The sequence below is a fragment of the Bombyx mori genome, chromosome 1 (assembly GCF_030269925.1).
Source record: "Bombyx mori chromosome 1, ASM3026992v2".
In the NCBI taxonomy this organism is placed as follows: Eukaryota; Metazoa; Arthropoda; class Insecta; order Lepidoptera; family Bombycidae; genus Bombyx; species Bombyx mori.
Genome location: NC_085107.1, coordinates 10921961 through 10938568, shown reverse-complemented (window position 1 = coordinate 10938568; position 16608 = coordinate 10921961). Strand labels below are relative to the sequence as shown.

The window sequence follows — 16608 nt, the reverse complement described above, 5'->3', positions numbered from 1 at the left end:
GCCGCCGGTAACTATATTCCCGATCCTACGGACTGAATGGTAAGCAGCCGATGTCGCCGGAAACGCTTCATTTCGGATCCTCCCGATACATTAACGACGCTTTTAGATGCCCCAAGCACAGATCATGGTTCTCGTCGAACCCGTCGCTTGTGACGAAGGGCTCGGCGAGTAAATTAATCCACAGACACAGCCCACTGAGTTTCTCACCGGATCTTCTCAGTGGGTCGCGTTTCCGATCCGGTGATAGATTCTACAAAGTACTGCTCTTGCTAGGGTTAGTGTTAGCAATGTTGTCAGGTTTGAGTCCCGTGAGCTCACCTACTACTTAAGGTTACGCTGTAGTGTTGTCTCAAAACAAACAACAAAAACAAAAAAAAAGGCATGTGGAACGCCCGCTTCACCCCGCGCTACTGTCATAGACTATAGTAAGAATAAACCAAATGTTTTATAAAGTATCTTTATTGTAAGACCATGTAAGTTAAAATGCATCGAAATCACCACGAGACTATTTATTACTGAAGCACACCAATACTTTTTTGAGGTCTGCTTGAACTTGAAGGGCTTGATGGAAAACATCATTAACTTTACTATCTTTGCCATAGCTTGACGCTTTGTATTTATTAAGCTGGCAGCACTAAACAGAATATAATCACAACGGCAACACAAACATTTATTTCCGTGGTCAAAGAGATACGATACATAATTCGCTGAATTTAATATTTTCTAATAATTATGAGACATTTAAATATTAATTTTAGCTAAACTGATTCGAAAAATAACAAGTAAGTAAATAAAATCTTCAGTGTTTTACGCCTTAATGCTAGTTTTGTGATCGTACAAAAAAAGTTCTACCTATTAATCAGTTGTTTCTAAAAATCAATTGCAAGAATACTGTATCAGTTAAGCGTTTTACCTTTTATTCTACCTTTAGTAAAATGTTTTGTATAATCGATTACGTTTTGCATCGTCTTCTATTTGCATACGAAATCGTAAAATACAATATCGATCGATCAATACCTAGCCGTTTGTTTGCTAATCGGCAATAATACTATGAATAAAAATTTAATAACAACGGGATTTGAAGCATTAGAAACGGCTTCACGCGACGTCCGTATTATTTGAGGAACTCCCGGTAATTATTTAATGATGTCAAATTTATTTAACAATCTGTTAACTTGCATTTTAAATAATTTTATAATAGTGTTGACTATGTAAGCATTATAGCAAACTTTTGGTCGAATTTATGACACTTTAAGCTTAATTTGTTTTTACATCCATTCCATTCACTAATTCTTAGTCCAAACTTACAGATTTTAATATAGTTTAATTCAGTTGTAAATAGCTTTTAAAAATAACTGAGAATAACTCTCTTATGCAGCAATATTTGTATAATGACAGACGAACAAGTTGCTCTCTGATATTGACATCTCTGTGGGTTTAAATGAATAATATATTTTGCTACCTGTTGTGAGAATGGTTGAAAGATTTTCCAGTAAAAAAACAGGAAAAAGTGTTTATATGGGTTTTCTGTTATTAAACAATGTTGGGTTCAGGCATGTTGTCTGTACCAAATCTCATGTTAACAATGTTCAAAGTTAGTAGTACCTGATATGAGTCATATAAATATTAATATTTGATGCAAAGTTTCAAGGATTTGGTTCCATTTACAGATGCAATCTTCACTATTTATGTATAATAGAATAGAAAAATAAAAATAAAAAGCTTGTAAAACAGGAAAACTGCAATACTAGATTTTTATAAAAACAATAATATTCACAGAGATACATACAATACTATATATTAAAAAAAAAAAAAAGAATAAATGCAGAAATAATATTTGATCACAAAATAATGTTTGTAATTGTAATGCCTAAGTGTGATGTCATAGTTATTCAAACAATAGCTACTCAAGGACATGATCTGCATAACAATGTTTATGTTGTGGTATCTTTTGATTAACTACTCTATTCCCTACAGGTTAGTTGACACATAAAAATAAAATTGTGGATCAAGTTTAAAACTCACATACATTTTAATTGAAGGTGCCCTAATTATTTTTAACTTTTGTATAGGACAGCTTTCTCTTTAATTTTTGGACACTCCATTGTTGTCATGTACTTTATCTATCTGTAGATAATAAATGCCACATCATTGAATTTTAAGACATAGACTGTTTGTTTTAAACTCAAAATGAAAATTTATCATTCTTGCCGAGTGATTCTTAACCTTATTCCTTGATAAGATTATATCGGAAGTTGAAGTGCAGGCTCTAATCTGATAAGTTATATAGACAGATTAATGATGCAGCCTAAATGGTTAAGAATTTCATATTATAACATTTATAGGATATTGTAAAAACTGTTGTAAAAGTAGAATTATATTATTAATTAATAAGGTAGATTTATATTGTTTATTATTTACTTAATACTTATTATATAACTTAATATTCCAATACTTGAAATTAGTATTCATATTCCAAATGATAGTAATAGATTAAGTTATATACAGTGTATGTTTTTCCCATTTTAATGAATACATCATAGCGTGTATATATTCTATCAGGACCTCTGATTTTTAATCAATTATTTAAAAAACCTGTGTGCTTATCTCTGAAGCTCGAAGCTGTTGCGCTTTTCTCCACATGTATATCTTCAGTAGTCTTCAGTGTTTCAGGTATAGGCTTGGTGGCAGGTAATGCTATCAGTTTTGATCTACAGGGAGTTGAGTAAACATGTGGTTTTTTCCTATCAACATGACCTACTACTATCAGCCTTAACACTATAATAATATTTTGAGATATAATTGGATATAAATGAACATCATTTATGTGATGCACCAACTACTGTTTTGACGGGAACTCTGGTTTCATAAGGGAAATATTGATGGCATTTGCTTATCAATTCTTTTATCAATGAAACAAAAACATTAAATCTCCTAGTAATTTGCATCAATAAATATTAAATATACCATCTGAGCTACAAGATTAAGTTTTGAACATTCTTTTGAATAAATTTTTTTATTATTTAATTTCAACATTCTTTTAACTACTATCTGATCATGTTCTGCTGTGATTATTAACAATTTGTATGAAAATAATACTGCAATTTCGAAAGACAAAAATCTTTCATATAAACCTTGTCGAGACTGTTACGGACAGCAAAAAAGAAATAATTTTAATCGATCAAATAATTCTCAAGTGATAGATACTCCATCACAAATGCAGGAATTGAAAAAAACAAAAAAAAAGTTATCGCGTTATTCTTCTTAATTCTTAATAAATTCTTGTTTCTTAATCTTTCCTGTCTCTAGAAAAATAACTTTTTAGTTCGACATTACATGTAGAAGTTTGATGACAATACAGTTACAATACTGCCATAACTTTGAAACTAGCCATGCAGCATTTCGCCTCTAATATTAATAAAATTCATGGCCATGGTAAATTATAAAATAAATTAGAGAAATCCCGGCCTCTTTGAACGACTGCTACTACTCCTCATCATCTGTACGAGTTAGTGTTGTCATCTTTTTTTTTGCTGATTTTCTTGCATCTGAGGTTTCAAATTACTATAACAAGAAGGGCGGTGGCGTTAACATTGTTTTATTTCGTTGTCCATCGAAGGTAATAAAAAGTAAAGTATGGACCAACTATTTTTTTAATTCTTTATTATCAATTAATTTATAATTTGTTCAAAACAAGTATTAAAAAAATAGTACGCATGTTGAAATGTAATGGTTGATTTCGATTCATTGATTTGTATAGCTGCGTAAATATTACGCGGAGGTAGCCTCGTCTCTTATTACCGGGTATTGCTTAAGTCGAAACATTAAAATACTGCATAGGTATTCACTGAAATGTCTGTCATATAACCTGGTTTCACCAGTGTATGCATTGATTAACAATGTAAATGTATTGTGTATAGAGTAATTGGAACAGTTTATACATTCCGTTCTATACTTGCCTTAAATTGTAACTATGCTGTTGATGATAAATTTGTTTAGCTTTTTTTTATTGTTATGAAACAGACACAAGAGATGCTACATGCCGGGCGCTCAATCGGTAATTAAGCCGGCGTCGGCGGGCGAATTTTCAGCTTCCGACGAAGAATCTCAACTTCAAGTTTACCTGGAGCAACAACTGGAGGAGGATGTAGCCAGGTAAATATTAAGTAATTTCTCAATTTAATAATTATATATTAGAAGTTTTTTTTTGCGCTTTTGAAATGTTTCATTTTGTTGATGATAAATTAACTTTTTTGCTGAAATAGTTTGTGTTTTATTTTGATTTCATTTATATCTTTATGTATATACTTCTATATGTATATTATTACAATGCGCGGCAATCGGAATTGTACAATATAATGAACCTCTTTGTTTTTATTTTAAGTTGGCTAATCAAAGCTTGGTATAATTATAGAGTCATCAGAACATTTGATGACTTTATATGATGACGTCATAGATTTTTAAATGTAAATAGTTTTATTTTCAACCATCAGCGTTATTTTTAGAATGTCAGCGTTTTTCAACATTATAAGTTTTAATAAATACGTCTAAATTATAACTATTGAATCATGACATTTGCATGCCTCGAATTATTGATCTTTAAATGACGATATACATAGTATAAAAAGTGGAAAATAATATTGTATGTTAATTTAAGATTCCATTTAGCAAACGAGATTCAATGATATAATAGATTTGATGCTAATAAAAATGTAGTTTGATTTTTGAAGCATAAATTATTGACAAAAACACATTTGTTACAGAATATTTGATGAGTCTATATATTCTGATATTGAGCTGGTGTGTGGAAAATTAAAAATACTAACACATTCTTGCATTCTTGAGACTCGCACACGTAAATTTTATCACGAACTTAAAAACATATTGCATGTGAATTTCGGACGCGATTCATATGACGAAATATATTCATTCATAAGGTATGAAACAACTTTGAGTACTAGAAACTGAGGCAAAATTTATTGAGAGTATTGTGATGTTTTTGTATTTTGTGAATTTTGTTACAGTGACATATATACTGAATGTGATATACAAGAACAGGAAAAAGAAATAATAAGCTATTTAAGCAAGCAAGTTACGAAACTAGAATCACTGGCAGATTGCGTGAATAAAACGAAAATAGACCTAGAGGAGGTTGCTGCGTTTGAAATACCCGATTGCAGTATTAGTTCGTACCCTGAAAAAGCGATATCCGAAATAACAGGCTCTAGTCCGAGTACTGAATTGACAAAAGAATACTATGCGCTAGTGCCTATAGCTGATAATTTATTAGAAAAAGAACTTGACGAACAGGACGCTCTATCGAATGCTTTTATATCCATAAAAAAAACTCAAATTGAAGATAAAATCGAAAACAAAGCTTCTCAACCAGTAAAACCTACTTCTTTATCGCTTTCTAGTCACATTTCCAAATCAGACAAACATTCCGCTTCTTGTGATATCACTTGTCCAGTGACAGATAATGGATTAAAATTCGAAAAGAACCACACACATAATCCAATAACACGCACTAGTCAAGAAACTAAATCGAATCAGTATTTTATAAATAGCGATCACCATTGCAAGCATTCAATTTTTTATGAGTCCACGAGTGAGAAAATATATGATATAGCGTATTCACCTGACAGTTTAATAGCTGATGATCCAAGCAGTTCATCTGATTATTTGTCTGCAACGTTTACCTGTTCTCCTGTGGCTAGCTGCACTGGCTGCCATACGCACTTAAATGTTTACGATAGCAATCCTAAAATGGATAACATTATTACAATATCAGATTCCGGAATGGAAAACACCGGTATGCTGGAGAGTTTAAGCAGCCATAAAGATGTAACTTTAACGGACATATCGTTGACTGAAAGCACGTTGCATGACTCCGTAGCTGATGAAGCCAGTAACTCTAATGATTCTGCGCACAGTCCGTTGTTAGAAAGGCGAGATTTTCTAAAACTACAGTGTCGTAATGCACCCCAGTCAGCTTCGTCCAGTGGAATTTCTACAGATAAAGAAAGCTATCAAACAACCAAACCTAGTCAGTTTAAAGAACTAATCAGCGGACGATCATCGAAAGAGGAGAAACAAAGACAGAACGAAGAAATCGTTATATTAGAGTCATCATCATTATCGTCAGAGACTGGTTCATGGGAATCTGTTTTTCCACCGAAAGTGTCTGAAAAGAAACAAACTGGTAACTGCTCTAAAACTGAACACGAACTTCTCAGTGAAGATGCAAATACGGAAAATCCAATAAATAAATTTAGTACAGATATCACCACTGGTACACAATATTCAGGCTTAGCGCAGAAATCTGTAAAGACAACATCATGTTTCATAGACGCTGCGAGTTTAGTTGAAGAAGAAAGTGATGCACCTCCCCCTGTATGTACTAAATCTCACAACCTGACATTCGACACGACGGTGCCTCAGAGTCGTCCAGTTCCTTGCTCCACTAACAAAATAGATATGAGCCCTAATGATTGGTCTGAAAGTAACGATAACGATGATTCCTTAGAACAAACTGAACAAAAGGATCTTGATTCAATCCAGAAAGATTTGTCTCCGACCATTTTCGAAATGACTCCTATAACCGAAGATTCTTTATGTACTAAAGCCTTTGTAGAACCAACACAAGTCGAAGAAACAGTTGATGATAAACAAAGTAATTTAGATTCTATTAGTAAGGAAACTATTTGTCTGCAAGAGACCTTTATGACTTCGACGCCTAATAATTCTATTATGTCCGTAAAAGATTCTGGATTCCATGGGTACAGTGAAGATGAAGCTCAATGCAGTTCTATTAATAAAGATTACGACGTTACGAAAAAAATTAAAGCCCATAAATTTTTCGAATACTCACCTATAGTCTCGGGTGGCGCGTCCGTAGAAGATTTCCCTCCACAAATGCCTGGAAGTAAAACAGGTAGTCCATCAACAAAACGCAAAATAGAAAATATACCAATTGTATCAGGTGGTTACATCCCAGAAAGAACAGAGGAAGTAAATCAAGTTACAAGAAGTAAAGTAAAACTATCGTCTTCGTCAGCTTGGGTGGTCGATATGTCCGGTGGAGCGAAATTAAATAGTGAAACATCTAACGTTTCTCAAACATCGAAGAGACCTAATGAAAAAACTTGTGAAAATTTGAAGGTCGCCTTAAATAGTAATCTCGAGAATTGCAATAAAAGTCGAAGTTCAGTGGATTCGGACAGTAGTGAAAAATCCAGTCATAAATTTTATATAGATTTGGCAAGTTTGCCTGATCCTTTGCCATGTAAAAAAAGCGAAGACACTGATAGTCTAAACGAGAAAAAAAATATTTTCACAATGTACATAGATATAGGTGAAAATGGAAAACTAAAAGAGATGCCTCCTAGGCTATCTTTGAATACAAAGAAGAACGCCAGTACATCGTCTAATGGAAAATGTGAAGTACAAACTAAATCTGTTGTATCGGAAGAAAGTGACAAACATAAACCATTGTCAAACTTATCGACCTTCGAAAAGTTAGAGTCGCTTTGTAACGACCCAAACATCAGCATACTAGAAATAATAAAGATTCCAGAGAAGAAATCTTCCGATATTTCTGAAGTCAATGATCTTCCATCGATTGAAATAGTTAAAGAAGATAATTCAAAAATAGAAACGTCCTCATTACGTTCTATAACGGCTACAATTCAAGAGGAGGTCGTTTGTGGAGACGAAATAAATGATTCATCAGATCTGTTCGTCAAACTATCTGATTTGGATAAACCGGTAACAAGAATGGACATTGATATACCAGTTACGAAGAAAACACTATCTGCTTCTGTAAGTGAAGATAAGGCGAGAGATTCTCGAATGACCAGATCGATTCCCGATAACAATTGGACCAATCAAACACTGTCGGTTAATTCAAGATCTATTGACATAATTAGTTCCTTTCATTCCGAAAACGCTTTAAGTCTGAACCGATTGTTTCCTCATTTGAAGAACGAATTCAGTAGAAGCGTGCCCGTTTCACTGTCGAGTCGGACGCGGTCTCCTTTGCGGCTAGGGACTCCATCGAGCACCTTGGAGGCTCTCGATCAAACATCCGACACGTCCGAAGTCAGTAGCGTACAGAGTAGTATGTGCCGTTCAGTCGTCGGTGAGTTGATTAATATTTAGTCTAAATATGATCATTTATAACAGATTATCCTTGTTCTTTATGAAATATTGTTTTATTTCAGAGAACAGTACGACGGAGGAAAGCTGTCAAACTTCCAGTTTAATAGGTAGCTGCCAGTCTCGGCTCGGTCAGGACTTGTTACGGATGTTTCTAGAAGAGATAGCGCCTGATGTGGTAGTTGAGGTGTCCGGGAAAAGAATCAAAGCACACAAATGTATTTTATCATCCAGGTATTTAATCATTTTACTTTCAAACTCACACAATACAATTATTTTTATTCACACACAATATATCTCCGCAATAACCTATACAAATAAAAAACCCGGCAATTCTCTATTAAATACAATAAAATAATGTGTCGTCATACAGTGATTCTATAAAAACTTGTTCTTTTTTATGTCTCGTCTAGTTTATGCGTATTTATAGCATATTAGCGAACGATTCATGCGATAAAGGGATAACATCTGGTAATACTAATATTAATAATGCAAAATTTTTAAATTTACTCTTTATTATTGGTTATTGAACCCGCATTGATAAGTGCAAACCACCGTTACGGTTATATTTGGGACAGAATCAGTCGTGCGTTCCGGTTATAAGGGTGTGATTATCGTCATACAATACAATTGAGATACTTCAATGTCGTGTCTCAAGCAGGAAGGCAGCGCTCGAAACGCCATTTCTATAGGAGCCGTCAATCAGTTAAGACGAGTTGAACTGTGAGCTCGGACACGGGAAAAAAAATAGGCTGAATATTTACTATAACTGGCTCATTGCTTACATTAGTTTCTGTAGATGCATTTTAAAGATCACGTTGCCTTTACAATGCATAATTTAGGGTTGAAAATAAACAGTCTTGTTAGGCCTTTAAATGTTAAAACGTAACACAAAAATATGAATCGTTCTCTAATTAATTGATTAAGTTTGTTCCATATTCGAGTAGGTAAAAATTTATATTAATAATTTCCCACGGTATAATACTCTGACTTCAATAACAGATTATTGTAATACGATCTATTTTTAATTAGCGATTAGTTGAAAGCGTTTTAAATGTTTTAGATGTCAATTCTTTGCCGGAATACTTAGTGGTGGATGGGTTGAGAGCGCTGGAAACGTCATAGCATTGCCATCGTGAGTAAAAACAAAATTACATATTCGTGTACAGATAAAATATAACTGTTAGTGTTGCCAGTGATTTAATAAAGTTATGACTTACAGCTTCTCATACAATGTGGTACATTTCGCTATGTGTCACATATACTCGGGCTTGTCGGCTATACCAGACACGATAAGCATCCTTGAACTAGCCACCCTTGCGGACATGCTGGGCCTAGAAGGACTCAAAGAAGCTATAATGTTTACTCTGAAAACTAAATACTGTCATCATTTCCACAGGGTACGTTTTGTTTACTGAAAAACTATACTGTTATATATTATATTGTATCTATACTGAGTTCCTTAGAACTTATATCTCAAGGTGGATGGCGCATTTACGTCGTAAATGTCTATGGGCTCCAGTAATCACTTAACACCAGGTGGGCTGTGAGCTCGTCCAACTATTTAAGCAATAAAAAAAATGCTTTATGAGAAAACCTGTAACATTTGTCGTTTAAGAATACTAAAGTAATTATCGTTTTTCTGACTTGAGTCAATAAACTATCTCTTTGCAAAATAATTTCGAACCGTTTCTAATATTGCGCATAAAATAAAAATAAAAATACTTGAAATAATGTCCGTTCGGAACACATTCGTGTTCAGAGTATTACTATTTCGTCAATATGAAATTGGTCGTCAATGATAGTTAAGCATGAGGTTAATCAATGCTTTCGATTTATGAAATTTGCATATTTTATAGATATTAATTACTAAAATATAATATATAGGTAGCTATCTTGTGTGTACATAGTGCACATACACCTATTATATCTGTACTAGTGGTTCCACAATGAAATGCTTGAAACTCATTAAGGTTTTATTGTCAAAGACTATTATTATATTTCTGTAATCACAATTTCACTAAGACTACACTATAGACAAATATTAATAAAGATAATATTAATCTATTCTCAATTTGGCCAGACTTTAAACAATGACAAAAGTTTGACAGTAAATAAAGGGTGTATATATATATGTGTGTGTGTCAAATACATGGTAGTAGTGTGTGTAATGCTTTTTTTATTGATTTAATGTATTATTAATGCATAATTTAAAAAAAATATTACCATTCTGCACTCCTCTATATTTTCTATAAGTGTGGGAAATTTCATACTCCTCCGTCCGCGCAATTTGCGTAAAAAGGTGTATAAAGTTTTTCACGTATTAATATATAGAAAATGTAATTCTGTTCTTAATTCGAAATCTGTATCATTACAGCCGTGTCCAGTGTGCGTTGCCGGAGTTCTAGAATGTTTTCCACTATCATCGGCCTATGGACTCGACGATCTGTATCGCAAGTGCTTGAGGTGGATTACGAAGTACTTTATCAAGGTCTGGCCGACGAAGGCCTTTGCTACGTTACCATCGGAATTGATCGAGAAATGCTATCAACAGCACGTTGTAAATTTGAGCACAGATAATCTCGTTGACACGGTTTATGGTTGCAGCGCGATAGGTAAGTTTCAATTGCTTTTGCTGTGATTATTATTCCTGTTTTGATGTTGATAACTAGACTAGTTTATTAGCTATTTGAAGTTAAGCGGGTTTCCGAACCTACAGGAATGCTGATGGGATGGTGGAACTACCTATGGGCTTACATTGATTCGTCACCAAATATCAGCAGGGATATGTACTGTTTTCTAAGGCGTATTTAAAATAAAATTACAATTTAAACCGGCTGTATTTTATTCTATTCATGTATGAATTTTGTTTCAACAGTGACTTCCTTGCAAAACATAAGGTGGGCGGAGACGGTGGCTCGTTTGTGTCGTCGATTAGTGAACGCGGCTGCTCATTTCGCCGCTCCTAGACTAGTTGCGGTGCTCCAAGACATCGCCAATATGGCTCCGGACGCTCCGCCGCCCGCGAAGCAAGCTCTGATGGACTGCATCGCTGCTGCTATAGAATGGGCGCCGCCGGACGAGGGATGCCGCGCCTATGCTCTCCTGTCTGATTTGGTCCGAGACATCAAACTGCACAGCTCGAGCTCGAACAATCTCCTTCACAGCCACGCGGCCAATTGGCGTATGCAATGTGAAGGCGCATTAGTGCGAGCCGCTCCACGCGTCGTCGGTACTCAAGCCTTCCAAGACCTGCCCACGGACCTGCGCAGGAGATTACGCGAACTCGGTTGTATTATGTACGGAACGCAGGCCATACCCGTGACGACTTCACCGTACCACGAACGCAAGAGTCGGAGTACGTATCACAACAAGGCCAGTAAGACGCATAACACGAAGACGAGTCGCAGTTTAGACATTGATCACGTCCGAGCATCGTTCGTACCGTACGCTCCAAAACCGGCGACGCATATCAGTTCCGTCGATATACTGAAGAACGTTCCCGATTTGAAAGATGCGAAGAAATTAACTACCCGCACTAAACCGCCGAAGGTGAGGACCACGAAGGCACAAGAGGAACGAGCCAAATACAATATGACGAAAAATATTCAATCGGTGAACCAGGTGAACGGTAAGACCGGACATCCGCCGATACGGACGTTCGAAAACACGAAACCGAGATACCTAGAGCCGCGCCCGTGTAAAGAAAACGATAAAAAAACGACAGCGCCGAACAAACTGGTCCCTAAAATGGTATCGTCCAGCGAATCGTCCCGGAACTCTAGTCCGATCCAAGTCAGGAACCTACGCACAACTCGAATGAAGACCCGACAGGGGCTCGAAGTTAAAACGCACGCGATGTCGCAGGACAGCTTGGCGACCTCGTCACGACCGCGCACCGCCGAACCATCCACAGACTCCCTGAGCGAGTCGCAAAATAGCAACAAATACGCCACCTACACCAAGATTAAGCACTCCAAGGGATCTATTGAATGTGAGTCTGATTTCGCATAAATATTACTAAAAAACCCACTGAGTTTCGCGCCGGGTCTTCTTAGATGGTTGGGATATCATTGAATCAACATTCTTGATAGGGCTAGTGTCAGCAATTCTCCCAAGTTGGGCCCGTGAGCTCATCTACCAGTCCGAGCGTAGTTGGAATATCTCCTTAGGCTATCAGCGATTAGGTAAGGATAAAAATTATAAACAATCTCAATCCGGAAATAAGAGACCTTGATGGGAAAATTCCGGATTTCTTCATTGTTCTTGTTTAACGAGCAACATCCCGCCTGGCTTTGAGTGGTCATTGTTTGGTCTAATTTTCAATTTCTATTGCACTACGGCTGCATTCATAATGTGTCTATGACACACTCTTCGTCCATTTAATAATACTATTTATTTTTAATCTTATATCGAGATGCACTTTGGATAGTATTTGTTTCATTATAATTAATGTTTATGTATATACAGAATATTAATTGAAAATTATTAGTGAATAATAGTACTAAATATTGTAAAAAAGATGTGAAAAAATGGTATGCGGTTGCTTGTTATTATACCGGACTCAAGTAAACGCTTATCGAACGAATTTTCTTAAAAATAATTGAAATTAAGTTTCCAAATACAGTGATCTCTTAATAATCAACGTCTGGGATATATATGTGTATTAATTTAATACTTTTTGATGATGACAGAAACATTGCAAACAATTCGTCAGAACACTCGCCGAGACGCAGTATGTTCCACGTGAAGTGCTCTGAAGAATTGTTTTAGGTGATTTCGATTTCTACCATTGCACCATATGCCATCAGAGCAGAGTATATGCCCATTCCGGTCACAGCTGGAAGTTCATTGCAGTCATCCAACAGTGCTTTTCCAGATATAATTTTCACTCACGTCGCTTCTGGCTTCGTAAGAACTCCCTTCCTCACTTACTCTTTTCGTACTACCCTCTCTCACTTACGATACAAGTAAGCTGAAGGTTCGTGATCGATGATAAAAAAAATATAATAATAACGTCGTATTCTTTACCTTTGCAGCTATCAAATCAAGATGTCATAATGTTACGCAACCTACTATTAACACGCAATGCAAGATAAAAACGAAAATCCCCGTTTCGCTGAATCAAAACTACAGGGCGATTAACACTGAAAACAAGAGCGTTGCTGAGGCGCAAAAGCGCAGCCCTGGTTATCCCGCCACAAATGGAACGTCTCGACCACGCATGAAATCTGTCGAGAAAAAAATTACGGGCTCTCTAATGAACGCCACTAAATCCAGCTCGGCGAAAATAGTGCCCAAGGTCATAAAAGAGTCGCACACCAACAAATGTCCGAGCAAAAGTAGAACGGCTCGTAACTCGAGTAAAGAGCACGAAGCACCCGCTGAAATTCCTTTGATGGAACGTTCTGGGACCTTTTTAAAGGACGAACCCACCTTTGGAGATAAAACGACTAACATAGATATAGACTAGTAGAATTTCCCAGGATGATGTCCTGATTTCTTGCTTGAGTAGAAAACTGTCCATTTATCTTTAGATATAGGAGTGGCACACTCGACTTAGGAGTCGACATTTTATTACAATAGTCACGGCTTAAGTAATTTATATTACCTTTTCATTTGGCTAGTACTTATTCTCTTCATACGTAAGACTCAAATAGGGTGCAAATCTATTTTTATTAGCTACGGATAGTTGAACTTAATGTAGTGAAGTAAGCGTGCCTGTATTTTGTAATTAGTATTGCTCTCACCATTTACGAATGTAGACCACGAATTATTTATTGATGTAACCGTTGCCATTCGTACATTTAGTATTATTTATTTTTAAATTTAGTGTTTAAACACTTGAATTGAATATATTAGGTTTTTTCTCATACATAGAAATGAATACATGTATATTTATTTGGTTGTTAGTTCGTGTTCTAAAAGTACGCGCGTCGTTTGTATTATTGAGTTGAAGCTTTGTAGTTGCTGGATACATAGGACTGGCATTTTATTATCGAAGTATATACAATAGATGGCGCGCGAGTCGTACGAAAAAATAAGTATTTCATATAAATGTTTAGTCAAAGCGAAGTGTAGCCGACATTCAGTAATTTATAATTATTATTGTAGTACACATGCTGCTACTAGTAAAAGTATTTATTAATTGTTAATATGTTTTAGATTAAGTGCACACCTATCATTTTGAAATGATAAGAAATTCTATTCTATGGATTCGGAACAACTTTTGAGGAAACGTAAAAGTTGATTTATATATTTATTAATTATAATTGCTTGCCCGTTGGATATAGATAACAAAATTGAAGCAATTAAATTGTTGATTTAAAATTTTACACAACTGTTGATATGATAAACAGAGAATTGAAATCTTAACACAAGAAATCATTTTGCAGTCTCCGTCTTACATTGACGAAATTGTGAAAAGAGATTTGCGTTGAAACTTTGCCTTGTCTAAACACAGACAAGTGCGTGTTTTGACTGTAATTCGTAGCGTCATGCTTGAGAACTCTGGTATCCGTGTTGGCGAATATTGCATTTTTAACTTCTTTTTATGATTATTCGAATAAAAATGTTCACTTTAATGAAACCGAAGGAAGGTGTGGATTTAAAGCACGCTTTCTATCGCTTCATACAAAAATACTTAAAAAATATATTTATGTATTGTCGGTTCCTTTTTTAACTGCAACCGATTAGTCGAAGAACGGTTTATTGTTATATGCAGCAGTTAAGTTGCTATGTATATAAATGACACATCCCAGAGAATCGCTGGCGGTTCTCTCGTTCATATACTCATGTATTCACGCAATGTCTTTGTGAACTTATTCTTCGGAAATCTGGATGGAAGCCGGAATTTAGATGATTATTCTTAGCTCTTTGTCTATTATTCCAAGTTTTTCACCTGGACCTCTACAGCACGACAACATTCTTGTCAATATCTCCGTCCTATGGTAAATTATCAGCGTGTTTGCAAGATACAAAAAGAAGACAATTTTTTCATACTTTTTATTTATTGGAAATAAAACCATGAGTATCATTGTTAAATAGATGAGAATGTAAAAAAGACGTTTATGGCTTCAACGTTAATGTATTCAATGGGCAAGAATGGTATCGTACACGTATCAGGCTTAATTTTATTAAAACCTGAAACATTGAAGTTCCCAGCAGCAAATAATTGTATTTTTATTTTATCAGATTATTTGCTTTGCTAAGAAACTTTTTGCTTCATTGTTGTATCTCGTTATATTAATTCAACTGTGTAAATTATATATTATAATACAAAAGAGCTTGGTGTGTTTTCTTTGAAAATTGAGAACACAATGCTTTTTGCAGTGAACTGGAATTGATTCAATTACAGTGTACCTACATACATTTTTCATAATTAATACCCAGGTGTGGGGTAATCGTTTCATTCCTTTATGTAATATACACGGTATTTTAAAATAGTTCCCAACAATGAATACAGTGTCAGTGATTCGCAATAGTGATTTTTTATTTTTTATTTATTAGCGAATAAAAAAAAATAGTGATAAAAATAATCAATGCAATAAGCACTACAGTGCCATTCAAAAATGAAATATCAATTAAAAACAGTTGACAGACTTAATAATACAAAGGTCCGAACGCTAGTTTTACATTTCACTTTAATATAAATATGTACTGAAAGCAAACAATGACGTTGCAAATGAATATTATTGTTTTTCGCTTATTTATGGGTAGTTGAGCATCGATTCTCCTAGCTTCTGGAACGGCTACCTCACGCCCGGTGGTATATGGATTTGACATGAATTTTTATAATTCAGTAAATTAATTACGATTATCATTAATTTTAATCACTGGATCATATCTATGTGTTTAGGACATACAATATTTTTGAATAGATCAACGACTGTATAAAATGCCTAAAGATGTTGGACCACTATAATATAAATAGAATCTCTTTCGTTCACTACATTACTGTAGTAATTAGATGGTTTAACATAGGATTTCTTTGGTATTAATATTATTTAAAATAAATTAAATACTGCAATATATTGATTATTTAAAATTTTAATCTTTCTATTTTTTTAATGTATTTAATATTTAAGTTTGAATTTTCAAAATGATCTCAAAGGTATTCAATTTAAAAGTTTTCATGTTTAAATAGGCCATTGTCACGTTATTATTTTAAGCAATGTTTATATGATATTAATTAAACAAAATAGAGCTTAAGTTGATATTATTAGAGATTCATTGTATTTGTAATCTTTACTAGTTAAACTTTTTCTATTTTAGAGTTTTATTGGTTTGGCGAATGTAAAAAAAGCTGATTTTTATGTATGACTTATTTTTAGGTAAACATGTTTTCATGTAAAAAATAATATAGTATGTATTCTTGTTGACAAAATATCTATTGTAATGAAATAAAGAAATATCAACTTTACATTATTGTATTTTTTTTTTGTAATAAGG

At 34.6% G+C, this 16608-nt stretch overlaps 1 protein-coding gene across 3 annotated transcripts; it reads left to right on the top strand.

Moving 5' to 3' along the window:
• Positions 1–624: 624 nt before the first annotated feature.
• LOC101745877 (uncharacterized) lies at positions 625–16579 on the top strand. Of its 3 annotated transcripts, XR_009974511.1 has the most exons (11): positions 625–782; positions 4024–4155; positions 4764–4937; positions 5025–8140; positions 8223–8391; positions 9221–9292; positions 9380–9557; positions 10535–10772; positions 11036–12151; positions 12852–12930; positions 13197–13331. XR_009974511.1 is itself a non-coding variant. In XM_012693586.4 (10 exons), the coding sequence occupies exons 2-10, from the start codon at positions 4040–4042 to the stop codon at positions 13628–13630; spliced, it is 5613 nt and encodes a 1870-aa protein (XP_012549040.1). In that variant the 5' UTR covers positions 625–782; positions 4024–4039; the 3' UTR covers positions 13631–16579. The 3 variants fall into 3 exon arrangements, 2 of the variants coding, with proteins under 2 accessions (XP_012549040.1, XP_021206037.1); XM_012693586.4 differs by lacking the exon at positions 12852–12930 and having other exon boundaries at positions 13197–16579; XM_021350362.3 differs by lacking the exons at positions 4764–4937; positions 12852–12930 and having other exon boundaries at positions 13197–16579.
• The last annotated feature ends 29 nt before the right edge of the window (positions 16580–16608 follow it).

What these genes read in the sequence shown, in the direction of transcription:
- LOC101745877 (XM_012693586.4), top strand. Translation starts at nt 4,040, where the DNA reads ATGCCGGGCGCTCAATCGGTAATTAAGCCGGCGTCGGCGGGCGAATTT. An exon ending in ACTGTCATCATTTCCACAGG is followed by an intron (nt 9,558 to 10,534) that starts GTACGTTTTGTT and finishes GTATCATTACAG; the next exon opens with CCGTGTCCAGTGTGCGTTGC. An exon ending in TTATGGTTGCAGCGCGATAG is followed by an intron (nt 10,773 to 11,035) that starts GTAAGTTTCAAT and finishes TTGTTTCAACAG; the next exon opens with TGACTTCCTTGCAAAACATA.